The 25,246-nt window shown below is 38.0% G+C and overlaps 1 protein-coding gene across 1 annotated transcript; it reads left to right on the forward strand.

The window, feature by feature from the left end:
- The first annotated feature begins 14,432 nt into the window (after positions 1 to 14,432).
- Positions 14,433 to 22,852, forward strand: FGF20 (fibroblast growth factor 20). The gene is made up of 3 exons (XM_019467062.2): positions 14,433 to 15,018; positions 20,487 to 20,590; positions 21,725 to 22,852. The coding sequence occupies exons 1-3, from the start codon at positions 14,733 to 14,735 to the stop codon at positions 21,968 to 21,970; spliced, it is 636 nt and encodes a 211-aa protein (XP_019322607.1). The 5' UTR covers positions 14,433 to 14,732; the 3' UTR covers positions 21,971 to 22,852.
- The last annotated feature ends 2,394 nt before the right edge of the window (positions 22,853 to 25,246 follow it).

Here is a 25,246-nt window from a genome sequence, read left to right on the forward strand (position 1 = left end):
AGAAGACAGTATAAATAATAGAACAGAAAAAGTGGAAAATGTTTAAATGTTTCTGTAATATGCATGTGAACATTTTATATTTGCCCTTGAAAGATTTAGCAGACTGAAAAGAATGTAGAGATAGATTGATCTGGAAAGTTTGTAAACTTATAAAGTTCTTAGGGGTAGGCTGGGGAGTACCGACTGGAAACTGTCAAAAGAAATCTGATATAGAAACCCCCCAATACAAAGTAAATAACAGCAGAATGTTTCCAGCTGAACATAGGAGGGTGTTCAGACGTTGTGAACTTAAAGCCTCCTTCTAAACTCCCATAGCCAGGCCTGAAACATTTCTGTAAAATCTTAAACCTTAAAAACCACTAAAATGTCTGCAGTTTTAACTTTTTTCTGATGAAGAAATTGAGAGACTGTCAGTTAAAGAATCTTCTCTGGGTCACACAATCAGGACTTGCACCTTGATATTCTGCCCTACATCTATATAGTTTCTATACTGGAATCAGAAACAGAATTTGAAACAGTTTATTTTTTTTAAGGCACATTAACTTGCAAGAAATACAAAGAAATGTCACTAGTTCAAATAAAGACATATTTTTAGGATAAAATCATATCGCCCCAGGGAAAAGTGGTATTGAGTCTCAGGAAGTATGGTAACTAGATCAGCTCTAGAGACCTATGTAGTGAGACCTACGTGGTCCACTGCTATGAACATGAGTAGTACATTGTCATAAAGAATTTCCACTATACACATAGAAAGATATAATAGCTATAGAAAAATAATTGGGAAGTGATAAGTGTTTAGTACTTGTTACCTTTGATTTAATACAATGTATCTAATTGTAAGTTTATATATTTTAATTTTTAATAATGACTCGACCTCTAACAACTGGCTCACTAAATTCCCGAAAATTTAATAATCAGTTCTATCGAGCTGGATAGTTCTATCAAGCTGGATTCGGCACACTAGTAGTGGGCACCTAATGATGACCACATCCGTTAGCGTGTTTGGGAGTTTTGAAGACCGATGTTTCACACAGAAGGAAACACCATGAATAGGACATAAGACTAAGCCAAAGAAAGAAAAAAAAAAAAAAGTTGAATTAAAAATTTACCTTTAGCCACAAACAGCAAATTAATTGACCCATGTTTTAGCCAGTAGGGGTTAACAACTTTCCTTCCCTTCTTGGGGTTATTAATTGGTTTCAGTCAACCTATATAAAGATATTACTATGGAATTATTTTTACTCTTTGCAATTAATTATATTTGCTGTTCCAAAGACTTGAAGTTGAAGAATCATCCTGGGTCTGGATGGCAACAACTGACTACCCAGAACCAGCTGGAGACCACTTTTCTTTTTTAAATTGAATATAATTGACACACAACGTTCCATTAGTTTCAGTATACAACATAGTGATTGGACAAGTCTGTATGCTATGCTGCGCCCATCACAAGTGTAGCAACCATCTGTCACATCCAATGCTATGCCATTGACTGTATTTTCCATGCTGTACCTCTTAGCTCCATGGCTTATTTATTCCATAACTAGAAACCTGTCTCTCTGCCCCCATTTGCCAATTTTGTCCATCCCCCCTCCCTGCCCCTCTGGCAACCGTCAGATTATTTGGGTGGAGGTTACTCTTTGTTCTTTTTTGGAAGGGAGGAGGTGGAGACCACTCTTGAGCTGAGTCTGCAACTCTCCAGTTAAAACGCTGTGCATTTAACAGCTGATACCCAGTAAGAATCAGCTCTGATCTTACCAGCTAATTAGATCTTGCTTTATGTTAATGTTAATCTTCAGGTTTGATCAAAATATATTATTTCAAATTTACAATACAGTAATATAATACATCTAAAGAATACCTAATATTTATTGCACTTAAAATTTATATTTTGTCCACAGGAAGGTAGTGATACTTAAGCCAAAGTAATCAAGTGATTTAGGTCACCATGCAATATCTTTTTCTGTTAAAATAAATCAGTGTGCCTCAAACACTGGAGACTGATCTAAAAACTAAAAGTCTGAAAATATGGGTGTTCATAAGTTCCTTGGCAATGAAGCATATCAAAACTCTTGCCCTTTGGAAAGGATTGCAATTTTTTCAAGATTGTTGCAAACATTCTGTTCAGGAACCTGTAAACCTCAGACCACCACATCAAGGGAAATGAAATGAACCTTTCACTTGATGATAAGACTTTGTAGAAAACCACTCCATGAGCTGCTCTAACATCATCATGCAGGTGCATGGGTCTCCTTCAACAAATTATTCCAGATTAAGTAGGTCTGTTCCTCCATCCTTCCAGTGTCATGTAAGGAAACCATATTTGATTAGAATTTTATTGTGTGTGGTATTTGTTTCAGGGCATATGCTTTGATCAAAACCTATGTAGTGGAGACCTGTGTTCTATGATATCTAGAATTAATCATTGACCTCTTGACTATGGCTAACTATAATAATTACACGGATTTATTAAACATCTATGTGCCTGTGAAGAGTTTGTCCCTAGAGTGAATTTTATTTTATTTTATTTTATTTTATTTTTTTTAGAGTGAATTTTAAATAAAGAGAAACATCAAATGATGATGACAACAGTGTGTGAAACTCAAAGTCATTATCCAACCCATGCACTTTTTCAAACTGAAAATGAACCATATGAAGAAGGATGAACTAAAAGTCAGGGTAATAGAGCAACTCGTCATTAAGTCTTTTAAAAGTGAAAACAAATGAGAAATGAATTTCAGAACATTTTGTGAATGCTCCTTTCTTCTTATTTCCAAGTCTGCAGATGAAAATTAATTTTCTTCTAACCTTTTTCTGATAACTATGAAGGACTCCTATGACATCCAGCTAGAAGAGGCCATGTTAAAACATGGAACTAGAGCCTTGGAAGAGAGGCCTTAAAGGTGGTAACTGACCATGACACAGCTTTGCATTGAAATTTAGTTGAGCTTTAAATGTGATATTAATTTAAAAAAATCATACTTTGAAAGACAGTTTACATATGCTGTAAGTGGATTATGTTAGAGACAAAAATAGTAAGTCACATATAATGGGAACTTGCAGATACATCTACAGAAATTATGTTTAAGGGAATTTCAGAAGTTGGAATCTCACGTATACAGAAAAATATCATTATCTATATATTTCTTTTGATAAAATGTCAGTGTTTGAGTTTCATCATCAGAACCTTTCTTATCTTCTTTGAAGTTCTGGTTTCAAGAAAAGGAGAATTAAAAAATTTTTTTTTAATGTTTATTTATTTTTGACAGAGAGAGAGACAGAACATGAGCAGGGGAGGGGCAGAGAGAGAGAGGGAGACTCAGAATCTGAAGCAGGCTCCAGGCTCTGAGCTGTCAGCACAGAGCCCGTCAGGGGGCTTGAACCACAGACCGCGAGATGATGACCTGAGCTGGAGTGGGACGCTCAACTGACTGAGCCACCCAGGCACTCCAAGAAGAGAATTTAAATGATTTAAAGAGAGGGGCGTTTGGGTGACTCAGTCAGTTAAGCATCTGACTTTGGCTCAGGTCATGATCTCACGGTTCAGTTCGTGAGTTTGAGCCCTTGTTGGGCTCTGAGCCTGGATCTTGCTTCAGATTCTGTGTCTTCTCTCTCTGTTCCTCCTCCTCTCATGCTCTGTCTCTATCTCTCAAAAATAAGTAAACGTTAAAAATTTTTTTTAATGATTTGAAGAGAGGGGTTTGTGAAAATTAATCTTTACAGCAAAGCTACTGAATTTTCTTTTTCAATTAAATTTTACCTTGAAACTTGGATAACAATCATAAAATGTTAGATTGAATGGGACCATAGAGATAATTTAGTCTAAGGCCTGAGTGTTAGAGAGGAGGAAACTGTTTGGGTCATGCCTTACTGGGACATATTTCCGGATCTGGCTTCTGTCCGCCTCTCCTCCTTTCTTTGGCATTTCCTAACAGGACTCTGCTTAGGTGTAACTTCTTCTAAATGCTTCCCAGTTCCAAGGCCAGTTTAGCCTAACCTGCTATGTGCTTTCAACGAAGTACTCTGAACTTCCTCCTCATAGTATCATTGTTATACTGTTTTCCTTTACTTGTTTACATCAGCCAGCTAGACCATAAGCAGCAGGAAGATAGAGATTGGGTTTTGCCTTTTACCAAACACAGACAGTACCTGTTGTGTAGTAAGAACTTATATATTTTTTGGGTGCCTAGGTGGCTCAGTTGGTTAAGCGTCCAACTCTTGACTTTGGCTCAGCTCATGATTCCGGGGTTGTGGGATCAAGCCTCAGGCTGCTTGGAATTCCCTCTCTCTCTTTCCCTCTGCCCCTTTCATGTTCATGCTCTATCTTAAAATAAACACACTTAGAAAAAGAACATATATTTTTTAATGAAAGACAAATACTTGTTTTTATAAAATTACAAAAAAATCCATGCAAATTTAACATGAATAGAGGTTCTTTCTTTAGGATAATAAAGAATAAAGGTATGAATTAAATTATTGGTGCGGGCGCCTGGGTGGTTCAGTTGGTTAAGCGTCCGACTCTTGATTATGGTTCAGGTCATGATCCCAGGATCGTGGGATCCCTCAATGTGGAGGCTTCTCGGGATCCTCTCTCTTTCTCCTTCTGCCCTCTCCTCTGCTTGCATTCTCTCTCTCTCTCTCTCAAATTAAAAAAAAAGTAAAAAAAAAATTATTGGTCAACATTCAGAAAAACAGGCCAATAAACTAGTTTCAATGATTGTCCTGAAAAAAACATTCCGGTTGTTACAGCTCATTAGTATTTACATTGATAACTTTGAGGAAATAGTCGTGGATCTGAGTTTACTGAAGTCAATCATAAAAGGCTGCCGTCCGAACTTTTCATCTCTTATTTCCAAAACCCACAGGGAGGCTATTTGCTGCTGTGATCGTGTGTTTTGGGTGTAGATTCTGACACACGCAGGTTTAAGGGTGTTAAAATTCTCAAAGAACTGTTGTTCTTACTTGTCTGGTATGACAGCAACCTACTCGAAACGTAGTTGTTCCTTGCTATTTACTCGACTCTGCTCCCTGTCCTTGAACTCCTTCTCAATTTCATCGCCAGCTAGAAACTTATAGCCTTGTTCGCAAGAATAGCCGGAGTCAAATAGTTTCAGCGTCAACACTTCACGGGTTCCTGACAGCTGTACAGTATGTGCTGAGCTGCATTTTATTCCTGCTAAGATTATTGACACCTTCACAGTTTTTCTGTGTTTTTTTTTTTTTTTTTATCTTCGCCAATGACACGCTCGTTATAATTGTGCCGTTTTCTGTTTTCATTTTTTGGAAGGGAGACTTGCAGGAGGAATTTACCAACAGTATGACTAGAAGCTGAAGTGAAACTTGGCAGCATTCATTCTTGTCTATCAAGGTCCCTGTTGGCCTTACCAAGGGTCTCGCAGCGTGTGTACCCACACCGTCCTCTAGTGGCTGACCCCATGGGAGACCAGCTGCCTCTCTGCCACTGTGGTGAGAACGGTCCTTTCCCTCAGGGCATGGGTTTATGAGCAGAGATTATTATTTCTTAGGATAAAGAATACTTCTCCTAGCATGCTCGTGTTTTCTAACAGCCAAATTAAATTTTACACCATTGAATATACATTCTATGACTTAGAAGCTCTCAGGGGAAAATATAAAAATTAATTAAAACATCTAAGCAAGTCCTTCATGTTTTATGGAGAAATCTTCAGGTGTATATATCCATCAACCAATAGATATTTATCAAGTCTAAAAAAATATGCTAGGTGCTTTTGTAGGGGCTTGATATACATTAATGAACAAAAGAGACAAAGATCCCTGCCTGCAGGGACCATCCATTCTAGGATGAGGACCACGGTTAGGAATGTGTTGCCCTTTGGATGGACATTCAAACCAGATTGCATGTAAATGTGACGTATTTCAATAACTGTACTACTGGGACCTGTATTCTTGGCATTCAGTAATGTAATTGAGGTTTGCCTTGTCTTCTCTAACACGCCTTCAGGGCAGGGTGGAGGTAGCTGGCAACATGTCACCTGCACAGCCGGTACCAGAAGCATCGCTAGCCTCCCGTGTGCTAACTAACGCTGTGCGGAGTGACCGTTCTAGAAAGCTATTTACGTCTTCCTAAATTGTGTGCCAAAATGTCAGAAGTGCCTTTGAGCCCTCACTCCTCTCCCCTTCTCCCCATTCTCCTCTCTACTTCAGCACTTACTTAGCTCCAGTCCTCTGAGCAGTTTTTGCTCGCGGCAAGGCTCCAGTTCTGCAAAAACAGGACTGGTTATCGGAGGCCTCTAATTAGAGGAGAAAAATGGGTAAATAAAGCTTCAGTTACTCTTATCATATTACTTTGCTGGAAAGATATGAAATTTCAAGTTAGTTTAATTAATCACTTTTCCATTTTCTGTTGTTTCAAAAAGAATGTAATTCATCCATATAATTGATGTTACAATAAATTAAACTCTTGTATCTCCATGCTTATAATGGTGTGTTTTATTTCTAACTCATTCTAAGGAGAGACAATGAACAAACTCATTAATTATTTAAATCTATCGACTTCCTGAATTTTATGAATAGATTCTTTATTTGGAAGAGTGTCATTTTAAAAAAAAATCAGATTTTTGATGGTAATTTTATGCCGTCAAAAAATGCAATTCATTTGAATACTGATGATTTGATTTTTACTTATAATAATAATAATAATATTCTTTTGGTGTTCATGTGCATTATGTTTCAGTAGGACAAAACATATTCTATTTAAAATATTGTTTCTTTACTTTGAAAATGGAGAAATGAAAAACAAAGAGGCTTAGTGGCATCTGTGGATACATTCATAGTTAGGAGGTAATAAGCAATGGAAAAAAAAGCAACGATCATTATTTTTCTTAATCCACTCTGTAATTGCTGATTCTGGGAGGAACCAAATAAAGTAACGTGTACGAGTGATGATGTCAACTTGTATCACATTTTTTTTTTTTAAATCAGGTATATTTCAGTTGCTCCAGAGAATCCACTTCTTTTACCTACTTGGGTATTTGCAGCAGGTTGGGTCGGAACAGCGTTGGAAATAGATGTGAACCATTTTAATTTTAATTAGGGTTTCTCCATTAACGAGGTGGCATTTTCCTGAAAGCAATCTTTCCTCATCTGCAAAATGAAGGTGTTTGGTTGAGGTGAGTTGGCAATTTCCTTCCGTGACATGAAAAATATGAAATACTTTCACACTATAATTTTATGATATATTCAAATGATGACAGAAGATCACATGACATGTGAAAAAATTATGTATGTTTTGCCAGATGCCGTGAAATAGGCTACTTCCAAGTGGCCCCAAACCCAGGGAAAACTGGCGATGATTGTTGTCATTAAAACAATCACTTACTGGGGTGCCTGAGTGGCTCAGTTTGTTAAGGATCTGACTTGGGCTCAGGAGCCGGGATCTCAGGACTTGTCAGTTCAAAACCCACAACCGGCTCTGTGCTGACAGCTTGGAGCCTGGAGCCTGCTTTGGATTCTGTCTCCCTCTCTCGCTGCCCCTTCCCCAGTTGTGCTCTCTCTCTCTCTCTCTCAAAGATAAAAAAATTAAAAAAATTTAAAAAATAATAATCACTTAGATGCTGTAGCACTAATGGATTTTCATACACCTAGGATTCCGACAATACTTCTGCAAGTTGGATAGAACATATGTTATTAGTCCAATTTTATAGAGGAAAAAATTGAGCTCATGGGCTCCAGTGATGTAACTTTCTCAAGGTCTCATAACCATTCAGTGGCAATATCTTGCTTGTATCTAGAAAAGTGAGTAAGGAAAGAAAAAAATACAAGGTAAAAATCAAGCTGTGTTGTTAATTTCTCTTGTTACTCTCTGAGATGGGTAAAGTGGGAGGGGGGCTGGATTAGAGTAGTTGATGCTCCCGAAACACGTAGGCAACAACAAAGATGTTCAATTTGTGTCAAAATTTTATTCCGTTTAAATTTGGTCTCCAAATTTATGTGATTTCATGGTCAGCTAATTTTCCTTTTTCCATGTGTGGTCAATATTGTTCACAGAAAATATCAAACTTGTTCTGATCCAGATTTAGGATTTTGTGCAGACTGAAACTCTTCTATGCAAATAGCCCAGGAATTCTGGTTTTATGTCAATTATCTTACATAATACCTGTTGAGTTTACATTTTTCTTTCCTATAATTAAAGTGCTTTTAATATCTGAGATGTGATCTTTCAAAATCTACATTAAAAATTTTTTGTTGATGTAATTTCATACTTACAGAAAAGTTACAAGTGGCCCTCTATTCACATTCTTTGTTGACATTTCACTCCACCTGATTTGTTATCTATTCTCTTTTTCTGTTTATGGTTGCATATATAATTTTTTCTGAACCACTGGAGAATAATTTTGCAGACGTCATGCCCCTTTATCCATAAAGTTCTATTTGGGATTCCCTAAGACTTTTCCTTATATAACCACAGTACACTGGCAAAATCAGGAAATTTAATGTAGATACAAAACTATTATTTAACTCACAATCCATATTAAAATTTTGCCAGTTGTTTCAATAATGTCCCCTATAGTTTTATTTTTTTCTGGTTCACACTCCATCCCAGGATCATACGACACATTTAGTTTTCACATCTGTTTAGTTTCCTTTAGTATGGAGCCGTTCCTCAACCTTTCTTTGTGTTTCTTAATTTTGACATTTTAGAAGCATGTAGGCCAGTTGTTTTACAGAATGTACCTCAATTGGGGTTTATCTGATGTTTCCTCATGAGTAGTTTATGCATTTTTGACAGGAACACCAAATAAATGACATCGTATCCTTCCCTAAGATATTAAGAGGCACATGGCACTGGTTTGTCCCATTATCGTTATTTACTTTCATGATGTGGTTAAAATAGTATTCACTAGATTAATACACTAGAAGTTACTGTTTTCTCTTTGTGATCGAGAAACAATTTTTGAGGGAATACTTGAGATTATGTAAATAGTCTCTTCTTCATCTAAATTTTACCCCCTAGTTTTAGCATGCATTGATGATATCACTGGATTAGCAATGATCCTATGAAGGGCTGCAAAATGGCCATTTTGTAGTTCCATCATTCCTTCAGTATTTATTAGCTGATATTCTTCCATAAGGAAAAGTTCTCCACAATTCATGACAGATACACTTGATAAGTTGGAATTCATTAAAATTAAAACCTTCTGCTCTGTGAAGGACAATGTTAAGAGAAGGAGAAGACAAGACACAGGCTGAGAGAAGATATTTGCGGAAGACACATCTGATAAATGGCTATTATCCAAAATATGTAAAGAACTCTTAAAATTCAACAACAAGAAAACAAATAACCAGATTTAAAAATGTGCCACAGGCTTTCACAGATACCTCACATATGGCAAATAAGCATATAAAAAGATGCTTCGCATCATATGTCATTAGGGAATCACAAATTAAGATGAAATATTATTACATACTGATTAAAACAGTCAAATATAAAAACTCTGACAACATCTAATGCTGGTGAGAATGTGGAGCAAATAGGAACCCTCATTCACTACTAGAGGGAATCCAAAATTGTACACCTACTTTGGAAGACATTTGGCATTTTCTTGCAAAACTAAACATAGTCTAACATACAATCCAGAGGTCACGCTCCTTGATATTTACCCAAAGGAGTTGAAAAGTCATGTCCACACAAAAGTATGCACACAGATGCTTATAGAGGCTTTACTCATAGTTGACAAAAGTTGGAAGCAACCAGGAAAACCTTTAGTAGGTGAATGGATAAATAAACTGTGGTATATCCAGACAATGAAATAGCATTCAGTACTAAGGGATAATAAGCTATAAAAGCCATAAAAAGACATAGAGGAATCAATCTTAAGTGTATATTACTAAGTGAAAGAAGGCAATCTGAAAAGGCTACGTACCGTATGATACAAAGTACATGACACTCTGGAAAGGGCAAAACTATGAAGACAGTAAAAAGAGCAGTGGTGCCAGGAGTTGGAAGGGGAGGAAGGATGAGTGAGTGGACACAGAAGGTTTTTCGGGCAGTAGAACTACTCTGTATGATACTATAGTGATGGGTACATATCGTTATACATTTGCCTAAGCCCATGAACACGATATACAACACACCAAAAGTGAACCCTAATGCAAACTATGACCATTAGGTGATAATGACCTGTCAGTATAGGTCCATCAATTGTAATAAATATACCACTCTGGTGGAAGATGTGAAATCTCTAATCTCTACTCTTATTTGGTGTGAACCTAAAACTGCTCTAAAAAAATAGTCTTAAGAAAGAAAGACAGCTGCCCCAGTCCTGGGACCAGACATTTTCCCTGGGTCATTTTAATGGAAGATTAAATCAAGAAACTAAGATCTAGACATGTGCTCATGTGAGACATGTGCTCATTTGCCTCCGGTGTATCTTTGCATCTAGGCCTCTTTAGTTGTCAGAATGGAGGTACACATTGACACACACACACACACACACACACACCCCACATGCTGGTACTGATCACTGCAATTCCAATTCATTACTACAGGATTCATTCTAGTCTTGTCTGTTTTCATATTTGTATCTCCATTCTCTGTGAAACACTGAAGTCTCATCGTCAATATATTTACTCATTTGTTCGATCTTACAAAACAGTAATCTAACCTCTACAACTAAGAAAAACAGTCTTAGTAACTGAAATTTAATATTTGTTCATGTATTTTTCTTTTGGCCTTTAGACCTTGGTTATTTGGTCAAAGAATTCTATTTGAAAATTACTAAGTGTTTTTTAACTGATCATTACTCCTTTTTGTGTCACTTGAATTCACTTAGGTCATTTGTTGCTGGTTTTGTTCCCTGCCCCCACCTCTTAATTCTTTTTAATTTTATTTCACCTAAAAAAAAATTGAGAACATATTTCTGCAAAAGTCAAAGCTCTATGAAAAGTTGCTCTCAAAGAAGTGTCACTCCCTCATGTCTTCTAATCCATTCACATCCATCCCAGATAATGAATGAACAAGGTAACCAATTTCATTAGTTTCTGGTTTGTCTATCCTATGTTTAACTTTGACAAAAAAAAAAGAAAGGCATATACATGTTTCTTACACTATATTTTAAGTGTGCAAAAGCTTTGCTCTTTTCATTAATAATATCATCTTTCTCATTCTTTTCCCGGCTGTACAATGCTCCATTGTATGAATGTACCATAATTTATTCATTTAGTGTCCTGTGTATGGAAATTTATGCTGTTGCCAATATTTTGTAATTACAAATAATAAATAATGTTAGGCAAACGTACTTTTATTTTATTGAGGGTGTAAGTCAAGACTTTTAAATCCGTTTTTTTTTCTTTCTCTCAAGTTAAACACATGCAGAAGTATCAAAAGCCATTGACTTCTTTTTCGTGTGTTAAAAACAAAGATTCATGACAATATGCTTGCTGAAAAGCTATATAGGAATTATATGGCCTGGAAAACTGTAACTGCATTTTGTGGAAGTAGAAATTGTACCACATATTTGTATAACAGCAAGGCAAGTGTGGTCTCTAGGAAGTATAGGTGAAGTTGATTAGATTGCAGTGTATACTTAAAAGTTGAATAATGCACTCTTGTAAAACACTCTTCAAAATTATTTAACTTCCCATGATATCATCACAGCATGTGCAAAAAAAAAAAAAACTTTAGTGTTATCTTTTCCTGTCACATGACTAGTACAAACAAAAGAAATCCTTATCTTTTTGTTTCTATTCTGGCCCTTTATAAAATGGCATTAAGCACCATTCAAAACTTACACATTAAAGGTTTGGTTTGGGGGAAAAAAGATTTATTATGTATTTCAAACAAATCACATTTGTTATATTATGAAGCAAACATTTTCCCAACAACTGAAAAGTCTAGCATCTTAGATGCACAGAAAACTATAGTTTTAAAACCACATTCCCATAGCAACCCTAGGCATAGTGAATGAGGCAGGAGTTATATTGTACTTCCTTTACGAAGCTGAAACAGGGGCATTTAGAGAGTTTAAAGAAATTACCCTGAGATGTAGGACTCTGGACTAAATCCAGAGCTAGAATACAGGACATTTTTGTTTTTCTTTATAAAGTGGGATGTGTTGATCTCATAGGGTAATTGTGGTGATCAGTTAAGGTAACGCACTTGAAAATGCTCAAGTTGTACAAAGAGAAGGTAACTCTATTATTAGAGTATTGGGGCTTTTGGTGACCATGTGTAAAATTTCCTGATATTAATATCTAGAAGTAATGCAAGAGACTTAACCAGTCTAAGGGCTATAGATCATCCAGCAGGGCTTAAAGTGTCCATGTGGGGAAATAGTTCAGAGACTGAACAGGTACCTCAAGGAGCAGGTGACGATGCTAGATATCCGTTGCAGAATAATTAACAGTATTGGATGTTGTACAGAACTTAGACCTTGAAATAAACCTCATTAAAAGGCACCTGATCTTAGTTTTAAAACCTTTAAGTACCTCCTCTTTAAAAGTAATCAATGTATGCGCTGGCTACTTTAGTTATCCCGCTATGAGATTCACACAACTTTGATCTAACTTTCTTTGATTTAACACTGCAATTAAGAAGATTTGGTTCAAAGTAAAAGCTCATTGGTTGATGTTTTACACTGATGTGATAATGTTTACACAGATGTGCTTTGAAATCTTGCTTATGGTGGATTTGGGGGTCCTACTACAAGACAGACCGCTGTTATTTGAAAGGTGAAATAACACGACATTTACCTGGTACAACCTTTAAAACAGACTTAGAATATACATTTCTAGAGTGATTTTTCTGTTTATTGTTTTTAGCTAGTGTTTTTGTTTTATTTCATATCTATCAACGGTAAATCACTTGCTTTAAGGATTCTTTTATAACTTGGTTCCACAAGGGTAAGTACTTAGGGCTGCAGTGATGAAAAGGTGTAACTTTACCTACTTTAAAGCACCTGCCAGTTAATTAGCAAAAAACCCTGCCGAGCAGATAAAATAAAGCAGTCACATCCATTTGTGCTCCCAGGTTCAGGCTTTTGCTGAGCAGACCATGAAATAAGACTGAAAAATGAATCTTTAGTGATTCCCTAAAACTTTTTGCTTAGGGGGAACATAAATCTGCCAAATGATTCTCAACTCTTTTGCCACTGAAAAATTTTAATGGGAAGATCTTGAATTTCACTAGTGGTACAAAACCAAAGTTTTAAGGTTTACATGGATAAGTATTCATCTCCTTCACTTCAATGACTTTTTAGTTTACAAATACACACAGGCACTCTTACGTTTTTACCAGTAACTTCTCCTGTCTCAAAAACACGTCGAGAATCAACACTATCGACTCATTTTTATAATTAAAATATGAACAACAACAACAACAACAAAATCTAACCTTAAAGAAAATGCAACTAAAAAGAACAGGGAAATGCTCTTAGATTGGATAAGGGCCCCAAAGGGCACTCATCATTTATGGCACCACTCATTTTCTATTTGTGGCAAATATAAGAATGTAAACCATCTTTTTTCAACGTATTTGGGTTTACCCTTAATCCGTACATTCCTGTTTATACTATGTTATTTTATTGTGTTGATGAAAAGCCCATGACCTTAGCACACAATTTAAAACTTCCATGTAGATATAAGGCAATCTCGGTTAGATCATGTGCTATCTGAGAAAAGATAAACATTAAAGCGAACCTGGGAAGGGGGGGGGGGGGTGTATGTGTTCCTAACCTAACCTTGATTATGTAAAGAAAATCCCCCATCTAAATGATAAAAGAAAAAAGTAATGCTTGTACATTTTATTAGTGTTTTAAAATTAGTGAGTTAAACTGTCAAAGCTTTGATTTTCCTTTCATGTGTGTCTGGGCAGGCCTAAGCCTCAGGTAACGCCCTTTTTCCTTCTCTGTCTCTTACTTTTCTTTGCACCTGTCCACTGCAGGCTCCCAGCAGCTCCCAAGGAGTCCAATTCTCCTCCTCTTCTCCCCTTTTTCCTCCTCCTACCCATCCCCTCCTCCACCCCCTCCTCCCGCCTCCTCAACCTCCCTCCCCCTTCCCCTTCTATATACCTGCCAAGCTGGGCTCCTTTTTAGCAGCCATCTATCACTGCAAAGGAGTTCACATCAAAGGCGCTTGCACAGCAGTAGCTGAACGGCATCACGGTTGTTCCAAAGACAACCCCAAAGAGGGGCCTTAGTTGCGCCTCCCCAAAGTTGCTGGCTAGCTTTGGCCCAGTGTGGGAATGGTTTTTGCGACAGCATGGATAGAGGACCGTCAAGGGCCCCTTTTGGTCACTTCCGAAGAGCAAAAACGTGTCGAGAGGAGGCCGGTTTAAGATTTCAAACAGCACCTCCCCAGCGCGCATGAAAGGACTTGATTAGCATATGTCAAGAGGACCCGCATATATACTCGGTGTGTATGTACACAGGACTCTGATCTGATCAGTTGGCGGAGTTGGAGCCTCAGCCCCCGGTCCCAGCCCCAGGCCCAGCCCGGTATTGGCAGCGGCAGCTATAGATGTTTCTGCAAAGCCAGCAGCCGGCTCCCACCCGCCCAAGGAGAGAAGATCGCTCCAAGACAGTGAAAACTCCCCTGCTATCTCAGTGCAAAGTCCAGTCAGCGACCTCACAGGAGTAACCGGGCCTTTTTGCGCTTGTTTTGCTATATTTTTCCTCCAGTCACTCCCCCATCCCCGCTACATTTTTTTACTGGGGGGTCTTTTGTCTTCCGGATCGTCCGCCTCTCCCTCGGGCCCCTCCATGGCTCCCTTAGCCGAAGTCGGGGGCTTCCTCGGCGGCCTGGAGGGCTTGGGCCAGCAGGTGGGCTCGCACTTCCTGCTGCCTCCAGCAGGGGAGCGGCCGCCTCTGCTGGGCGAGCGCCGCGGCGCGGCGGAGAGGGGCGCCCGCGGCGGGCCCGGGGCCGCGGAGCTGGCGCACCTGCACGGCATCCTGCGCCGCCGGCAGCTCTACTGCCGCACGGGCTTCCACCTGCAGATCTTGCCCGACGGCAGCGTGCAGGGCACCCGGCAGGACCACAGCCTCTTCGGTACGTACCGGCTCCCCAGCACCCCCGAGCCAGCCCGTGCGGAGGGAGCGCGCGGACCCTATCCGGTGCGAGGTGCGGGCTGGGGCTGAAGGGCGGGCCAGCGCGGGGACAGGGAGGACTTTTCTCCCGCAGGGCTGCAGCTCCAGACGCCGGGGGCGGGAGGGGAAGGGGTGGGTGCTCCGCCCGCACCTTGCGGCCCTGCCCTTTTCTGCTGCCTGGGGCGAGGCCAGGACTCGGAATCACGTCTCCCTCGCACGTCTCACCTCGCAGGCAGTTTTTAGTTTTGTTTTTTAAATCTGTTTTGGTTTCTCCTGCTTCTTCTCACATTGCCTCCAGCACCATTTACTTAACAAAAATTAACATCCGAAGCCGTCTGCTTCTTTAAACATGCCCCCGCGGTTACGGGGTGGACAGTGACTTCATGGCTACTGCTCAGGGGGTCGCTCCTGTGCAGGGTGGGAGCATTTACCGTAACTGTTCACCCGAAGAGGTAGGTGACAGATTCACTTCCAGTGAGCGTCCCTGCTGTAAGGCTCACCTGCCTGCAATTCTTTGAGCTCTTGAAAGTTCTGTTTGGGCGAGAAAACCCAAGTACTGTTTGGGCGGGGGGGGGGGGGGGGGGGGGGGGGAGGGAAGCCTATCCGGCTACTGAGCATGCCCAGTCGCTCAGCCAAGCTCCTCTAGAAATTGTGAAACCCGAAAGCAAAGATCTTCGTATTGACTGTGTGGAAGAGGAAATGGGGAAGCGAAAGAGGATATGGGTGGGAACACACAGGGACGTGTTTCAGAATACCTCCGGCAGTGCCTGGGAACAGAAAGGGTTAAAATAAACAGGCGAAGGATCCCTATGACACCAGATTGGGAAATCCTATGGTCTCTATTGTTAATTACCCCCTAACTAGCTGTAGAGCTAGCAAGTGCCTTCAACAGCCCGAGCCTTAATTTTCTTTTTTTCTGTACAATGATGGGCTTAAATTAGGTGATGACTTTTAAGGTGCTTCCAGGTTCTAACATCTCAGGATCTTCCCCCCCTTGCGGGGGTTTTCATTATATTAGAGTTAACCCGGTAGCATTCTCAAAGGATTCTTGGTCATCAAACTTGGGACATCACTGGAGAGATTTATTGTAGTTTTAACAGATAGGGTTTACTTGTCAGCAGCAATGTGAAAGGGCCCAACATCTGTCTTCCTTTCTCTTCCTTAGCGCACTGAGGGCTCTTTGAGAATCTCATTTCTGAATGGCCCTCTCTTGTCCTCTTCCCCTTGTTCTTATACTCTCATCCCTTTTTTGACTTGCAGTACTCATTAAAACTTTGGAGAAGTGTAAATCTCAGTTTCAGGGGCATTTGTAACTCTAGATGTAGAAATGAGCATGTGGTGGTCATTTGGTAGCACTTAAAGGCTTAGAAAATTAACTTTTTAAAACCCATATGTTTGCAGCTTCCACTGATCTCTTCCAAATTCCCATTGACTATGAGTCAAGAGTGTCATGACCTACTGGCCAACCTTGGGGTCACTTTTAGAAAGTGGTTTCTAAATGGAGGAGGCTGAGATTCTGATTCTAAAGAACTCTGCTGACATCAGGTGGCTCAGTTTTCTTCAAGAATTATGGCACTCCTTTTATTACAGAAAGATTTTCTGGCTACTAGAAAGATTTAGAAAGGGACACAAGGGTGGTAAGGACTAAGAGTAGAGGAGCTAGAAGTTAGGTTTAGACTTAACCCCTACCCCTTGTGATACACAGTATCCCCTTGTGATACACAGTATAGCCTTGGAAATTCAGCTTTTAAGACACTTGAGATTCTTTTTTTTTTTTTTTTTGAAATTTATTGTCAAATTGGTTTCCATACAACACCCAGTGCTCATCCCAAAAGGTGCCCTCCTGAATACCCATCACCCACCCTCCCCTCCCTCCCACCCCCCATCAACCCTCAGTTTGTTCTCAGTTTTTAAGAGTCTCTTATGCTTTGGCTCTCTCCCACTAAGACACTTGAGATTCAACCGTGGCCTCCAAAGACACCAGTTGCTTTTTTCATTTTGTGACTCTTAATAAGACTACAGGAAGATATACAATTCTATGGGAAGAGATTATAAATATTTCTAGACTTGATGACATTCATCAAACTGGTGTTTAAATCTCTTCCTTAAGAAAAGGATATTGTATACCAGAATTCCTATCTTGCTAGAACATTTTTCTTTTACTAAATTTTTGCATAAGCATTTAGTAATTGCAAAAATAGGACTTGGACCGATTTTGTAATAGTTCAAGTCACTTTATGGTGGGAGGCTACGTATCGGAACAAAATATTTACTGTTACACAAAGGGAAAAGAACGCAGATTAGTTTTCATAGCCTAAAGGAGGTGTGAACAGCCTCTACCATTCATTACAGTGCATCCTAGTGGCCTTGAATCACTAACACATCATAATTTACTGCAAGGGGGAGTGTAGGTGAGAAGAAAGTTTATGTTTAGCCTGTATAACATCATATGCTCCTCTCTGTATTTGCCTTCTTTTACTAGTGCTTCAATGATTAATTATGAAATTATTTTGCTATTTTTCTTTTAAACTCATTAATGTGTCATCAAAGTGAGAATTTTGAAGCAGCTTGAGAATGGCTATTGGTGATGCTAAATAACATGTTTGATAGTTTATACTAATTTGCCCGTGAATGATTAAATGAAAAACTCAGAATCCTGTATTTAAAATTTCAAAACCACATCAATAGAAGCTAAGCAAAAAGGTCTCAGTGAGGTTAATATAATTTCCTATCTGAGTTCTCTCTATATTTATAATAGAGTTTTTCTGCACAGTAGTACAGTAGGAAGATTTTACCTAATATGTAAACATGAAATCATTGCTTAAAAAAAAAAGTTTAACCTGAGATCAAACATATTCCTTTAAAGGCTTTTCCTTTATTCTCCCCTATTCTCCATAGATCTGTCTGATGTGGTTGCATTGTGGGTTGACTCACCTGTTTATTATGATTTTTTAAAAGGCTGGCTTTGAAAATGATACCAGAAAGACAAAGTACCTCCAAGTCTTTTTATGGGACACTGGGCATTAGAAAATCTATCTAAAATCTGTGATTACCTCTTAAGGAAGGTTTTTCATGTCTACTCTTTGTTAAGGAATTAGCTTAGTTGCCACCTCATTTTATAAATAAGAAAGACTTGTCACATCTCATTTAAGAATCAAGTGATTACAAATTACTGTGTGGTATACTATTTCCTCAAGGAGAAAAAGGATCAGAATTTAAAAGTGTGGCTAAAATCTATAAGAGGAGCACAACAACCACATAACCTTGTTCCCATAAATCTCTGTGAACCACTGCAAAATTATTAATGCCTGGTTATGGATGAAGTTTTAGATGTTGTTTAATCAACTTGAAACCACTGAATGCCATTGTTCTAAAGAGATATGTGATTTCTTGTCTTTCCACAACTACATTGTTTTGGACAAGATAGCATTATCTTAAAATGAGAAATGGAGTCGAGGTGGTTTACCATTTGGTTTTGCAAGAAAAAAATGGATACTTTATAAGACCTGTGATATAATTGGTTTATATGGAAATGAAACTTATATTTTATTGTACTTGAAAACTGGTTCTATTATACATCCTAATCGTTTAATCAGTTCCTGTTCTCTGAAAGACAAGAGCATCTTAATGTAAATGAGATACTTAAAGAGAATTAAGTTACATGTGAGGCATGGTACGCTTTTCCACTTGAATTTAAAATTCAATACAATTTCAAGTAATTATACATTTGTAAGTTTATCCTGGATGAAATGCTGTTAATATATCTTCTTCTACTGATCATGTTTTGGGTTTGTGTTTTTTTTCTAATAGAAATCACTCAATGGGGCGCCTGGGTGGCTCAGTCACTTAGTCGTGTATTTAGTAGTGCATGGTTGCTGTGGGATCCTTGATAGCTCTAGTGTCCTCCGTGATCTACCACTAGTTTGAGAGCGCTCCTTTGAGCTCTTAGGAATCTGTGTTTAGAGCTTAAGAATCTATGTTTCTGCCAAAGAATGAATTCGGCTCTGAACAGCATAGAACCCTCTGTATAACCAAATAGCCAGATTTTGTACTTTCCCTTGGCCTTGGGAACATCAAGTGTCCAAACAGGAACTTGTTCAATAAATCAAGATATGACACAAGAGCAAGAATCGGGCTAACTAGTGCACATTTATGCTGTTTGTAGAGCTGAAGAGGGGGTAAAGGAGCGGGGGTAGAAAGCTATCTCGGAAGGCAGTTCCAAGCATAGAAAGTATGTCTGTATATCCTTTCAGCAAAGAGTCAAAAGAACAAGACAAAGGAATTAGTCCAAAGGTTAGTGTATACAGAGAAAAGGAGCAATGCATAGGGAAGCATTAATTTTTTTTACTATGGCATATCAGTGTATTAAGTGGAGACTTTTTGATCCTAGTTTATCTATTGATAAAGAAAAATAATTTTAGAAAGTTAGCAAAAATAGCAAAAAATCTACTTGCATGCTAAAATCTTGGTATTTGGCTATCACGTTTAATGAATTATAAAGTCCCTTTACTTCTTTGAACTATCAATTTTATTTTTAAGAACCATGTAATAGGAGACAGCACACTACGTAATCTATAAAGTTTTGAAATCACTGTATCATCCTGGAGTAGAAACATTGGATTAGGGCTCAGAACGATGTGAGTTCATGTGTTTACTTCTACTAATTCCAAATGTCATATTCTAGGGCAAGTCAATAAACCTTTTTTGTGCCTCAGTTTCTTTATATGTAAAAATGGGGATAATATTATCTTACATACCTAGCTTAGTGAATTGTTTTTTTTTTTTTTTGAAGACCAGGGAGAAATTTTGAGTAGAAGTCCTTTATAAACTATAAAACACTAACATACACATACAAGGTATACTGGTTGCTGCCATTAGAAAAAGATTGACTTGAGTCATGGTTAGCAAAACCAAAACAAAACAATTAATAGAACATGGTTATAATTGACTAATGGAATCACAAAGGACTAAGAATACCTCTATTATGTACTAATTTATGATAATAATAGTTTCCACTTGTTAAATGCCTAAATGTGTTGGTCCATACGACTCTCCTGGAAAGATGCATTTCATCCATTTTGTATATGAGGAAACTGAAACATCAAAGAAGATTTACGACTTGCGTATTCAGACTAGCCAGTAAGTTACTGTAAAATTTTGTTACTGTAAATTTTACAGTAAGCTCTGAAGGTCAATCTGGTTTAAGGTTTTATACCTTTAACATTATACCCTGATGGACAATTTTTCCTTTTTAGCTTTTTTTTCCACCTGTAAAATGGGAGGATCATCATAATAAGACAGTTATATAGCACTTTTCAGCCTATAAAGGACTTTCACCTACATTACTATATTTAGCAATACCAATCTACTCTTTTCAGTAGTCATATGTTCATTAATAAATACAAGTCATTATTTTGTTTATAAATTCAGGTATCCTGGAATTCATCAGTGTGGCGGTGGGACTGGTCAGTATTAGAGGTGTGGACAGTGGTCTTTACCTTGGAATGAATGACAAAGGAGAACTCTATGGCTCAGTACGTATTTTAAAAACATTATTATAATTCTTAAGGCTATTCATTTTTGTTCAGTAAAATACCTGCCAACAATGCATGTCAGAAGAAATATATAAAATATACACTTGTAGAAATTAAACATCTGCATCCTGGTTAATTTCCATGTGTCGGGACAGTAGTATCTAACTCAATTTCAGTTTTTAAACCCCAAACAATTATTGCTTTCAGTTTGCTAGTTCTTTCTGCCCATTATCCTGGGTCTTTCTACTTCCCTCTGTATTTTGATTATTCCTGCTAGAGACAGAGAAAAATGTCATTTTCTTCTGGCCATGTTAAATTCTTTTCACCTTTATATTTCATTTAATGTAAATTTTCTCCACCCATGATCATCTTCCATAGCTAAATATATATCTTGCTGACCTTCACATATAGGAAATGAGTGAATGAAGTCTTAGGATAATGTAAGCAACAACAGAAAATGGCAGCCATACTTGACCATGTCTGCAGTCTTGATAATTACAAGAGCCATGATTCAAAAAGCGACTGTGGTCTCTCCCTTAGGATAACATGTGGTCTGTTTTGAAAAGGCAAGAAATCACTGGACATTTACTACATTTACCTAATAGTAACATCTAGATCAAAGTTAATGATGGAGAATGTATCATCAAACAATTAGTAAATACATAAAGGGAAGATCCATGATTTGGAATGATGCTTTTGAATTAGGACTTTGGATGTTAACAAGATCTTGAAAGGTTTCAGAATGAGAGTGGAAACTTGCTATGTAGAACTTTGGCATCTAACAACAGAGCAAGATAAGCTACAGGCCTGTTTGGTGGGGATGGTGGTAGGAGGGAGATATAATGGAGCATGGGAAAGTTCTGGATATTTATTGAGTGTCTGGAAATAAAATTGAGAATTGATATTTAACTGAAAGTTCTTTGAACTAGGCTTCTGGGAGGCTTAGCAGACTGGGAGAAAGAATTCCAGACAACATAAGAACTAAAACAAAATAAAGCTAAACCAGCTCCTCCATTTTTCTTCTTCGACAAGGATGTTGTTAGAGGCAAAGCAGTGAAAATAGAGCGATGAGACTTTGCTAAAGAAATTCTCTCAAAGGTGTTTTTTTAATGGTAGTTACTTTCTCTCTTATAGGAGAAATTGACTTCTGAATGCATCTTTAGGGAGCAATTTGAAGAGAACTGGTATAATACCTACTCATCCAACATATATAAACACGGAGACACTGGCCGCAGGTACTTTGTAGCGCTTAACAAAGACGGAACCGCGAGAGACGGTGCCAGGTCCAAAAGACATCAGAAATTTACACACTTCCTGCCCAGACCAGTGGATCCGGAAAGAGTGCCTGAATTGTACAAGGACATACTGATGTACAGTTGAAGCGTGACAGTGTCTTTACCGAAGAACCAAACTACGACCATTCTTTCTTGTTACAGTTCGCACCGTGAAATAACCCAGGAAGACCCTCAGAATGTTTTCTGGCGAGAGACTGACTTTGGAAAGGATATTGAGAAAGGACAAAAAATAACCCCCGCATTTTGACTTGAAGCAGATCAAGACCTCTCTTTATACGTGGATTAAGTTCCCTTAGGTACACTGGGTCAGTCCTTACTGGAAAATTGAAGCTGAAAATCTGTTAAACTGTGGATAATGGGAACCCCACCTAGTTTGCTGCTGGTACCTCACCTCTCTGGATTATGTTTACTTTAAAAGTTACATTATAAAATAGACACTTCGTGTTGAAGAAATAAATCAACGCAGTTGGCCAAAATTATTGGTACATAAATTCTGAGGACCTTGTAAGATTTTGCAGGTTATGGAGTTACATGTAAAAAACCCGGATGAAACGTGGACTACGGAACATGCATGCCAAGATGGAACATTTTTTTTTTAAGGATGGACCTATTTATACATTTTCACTTTGCAAATATTTATTATATATATTTATTTATTGAAGAGTTTATTTTTTACTGGTATATGAAGATAATGCAAAGGAAAAAACAACAACAAAAATTCCTTTATCGTGCCATTGTCATGATGTCCAGAGCTGTAAAGAAGACATCATTTTTGCAACATAGTAAACATAGAATAAAATCTTGAATTTCTTTTTAAGAATAACATAGAGCATAGACTATATATATTTTTTGCAGTCAATTACCTTCTGAGTGTAACAATGGTTCCTTTGCCTTAGAAAAATGTTTTATCAAATTGTATTGAATTCAACACACATTCAAAAGGGAATTAAACACTTTTTATTTTGTGTTTTGTTCTCATTGCTTTTTAGATTAAAGTTATTCTACTAATACAATCTATTTGTTAAATGACAAGATTCTAAGTTCCCTGGGAAAAACTTTGATATTTAGAGAACTTCTAATGTTGAAAAGTATCAAATATTATAGGCAACTTATGCTCACTTATTTTTGTTATATCTCCTGTTTAGTCATTTATTCAGGAAGTATTCATTAAAGCCTACTATACAGAAGACACTGTTAGGCACAAAGGAAGTTGGTGGTCAAGACCCAAGTGGGCCCTTCATGGAACTTAATGTCCAGTAGGACAAACAGATGGCAAATAAGTCACCTAACAAATAAATACCATTAACTCTGCATTGTGATGTGCTCTATGAGGAAAGCAAGTTTCCGACACAGAAAACAGCAAATTTAGATAGGGTGAGTGAGACAGAGAAGGCTTCTCTAAGGCGATGGCATTTTGATGGGTCGTAAAGAAGGAGGAGCTAGCCAGTCTAAGAGGAGAATTAAGAGCCTGATAGGAAGAGGAAACAAGGAGCCTGAACTCCCTGTGGTGAGAAAGAGCTTTGTGGCTGGAGTTTAGTGAGCAATGGGGAGAGGGGCACAGGTGAATTTAGAAATCTATGCTGATACAAGTCTGGTAAGTTCACAAAGGCCTTTCTTAGGTTTTGTTTGCTTCTGCCCTGAAATTGCCAATGTCATTGCCCTTAGACGTAGCATCGTCGGTGAGGATGCGGTAATGATAATGGTAGCAGCTGCCACCAGGTCCCAGCCGGGAAGGCTTGTAAAACACAGATTGCTGGGCTCCCAGTGCCAGAGCTTCTGATGTGTAGGTGTGGGGTAGATTCTGAAAACTTGAATTTTTTAACAGGTTCCCAGGTAATACTGATGCGATTGGTCTGGAGATCACACTTTGAGAACCACTCGTCTAGAGCGGTGTTTCTCAAACTTTAGCATACTTGCAAAATCACCTGGTAGTCTTGGAAAAGGATGGGTTAAATTCTACATCCGTGTTGGGCGTGGATCTGAGATTTGGCATTTCTAACAGTGTCTCAGGTGATACGCTAGACGGATTGTACTTTGAAGGGCAAGGGTGACCGCCCTTGATGCTGTTTGGAGTTCTGCCTATTAGCTCCACCTGTCATTACTTCAATAAATTAATGGTTACGTGTGGGGTGAGGATAGGGAGTTGAAGATATAACTTGAATAAAGCTACACGGGAATGTGTATGCGCCATGAGGGGAGTTGTGTGTGCACTTGAGTGTGTACTGGGTGAGAGGGAAATATTTCAGCTCAAAACCACTTGGTTTTATAAATGTGAAAAATAACAATAAATGGCTTAGCAGTAATACTTTAGTAATTTTCAAAATAAGATACTTCTTATTTTTACTTTTATCGATAAATACAAGTAAAAAAACCAACACCTAGTTTGGTGTACAGTTTGATACGTATATTTAGAGTACCTGTCCCCAAGCAAGCATGATGAAGTAGTTCAAGTCTTTTGTAAAATGATGCTGGTGTCTGAATTTATAACTGTGAAAGAAGTTTTATAGATTTAAAGAGACCATACGCTCGTAAAACATGGTCCACGATACGTATCATTACCCGATAAAAATTTTTTGGGAGATATGATAAGAATATAGGTTAACTTTTTTTATTATTGGGATAGCTACTTGTAGTGATTTTCAGATAGGAAGTATGATTGAAGCAATGGCTTTATAAACTTTTAGAAAACTAAGAAGTCACTGCATCTTTTATTCTCATTGTATTCATGTATCGGCAGCTCTTCCTAGGTCAGAAAAACAATTTGCACCTGCCGTATTAGTACTATCTGAAGAAATGATCTATTAAGTATCTGAATAGATTTCACTTGATACTCTTAAAGGGAAGTGTTGTGTGAGCATATTTAATTTATGTATGGAAGGATAAGAGTAATTTGATTTATTATCAAATCAGTAGTTTGAAAACAACGTGTTATATCCCAGGATGCCTGTGGAAAATGTCACCCATGAGTTATCCTTTCTGCTTATTTTGATTTTCTTTCCTTTTTAAATGTTCTATTCACAATCATATATTTGCTTACATTTTTCATTCTTCTTTGCTTGAAATATTAACTGTCAATTGTCCAACTTCCTTTCATTTTCTGCAATGGTAAAAGAAATCTAAAAACACGGGGGTTTGGTCAAGCTTTGGGGTGCAAATTCTGTAGAGTTTGGTTTTCAATTAAGTGAAATACCAAAACAATTCAGAAACCTAAAGCTATCAAACGTGTGAGATTGTAGGTCTATTGTAAACATGAGATATAAAAGTCAGAAAGCCACTCAGGCTATCACTTACATTTATAATGCACTGTATGGAAATTGCCAGTTTTATGAATTAACTAATGATCAGAAATGCTGTATACACA

The sequence above is a fragment of the Panthera pardus genome, unplaced genomic scaffold (assembly GCF_024362965.1).
Source record: "Panthera pardus isolate Hobbes unplaced genomic scaffold, ASM2436296v1 HiC_scaffold_13, whole genome shotgun sequence".
Classification (NCBI taxonomy): Eukaryota; Metazoa; Chordata; class Mammalia; order Carnivora; family Felidae; genus Panthera; species Panthera pardus.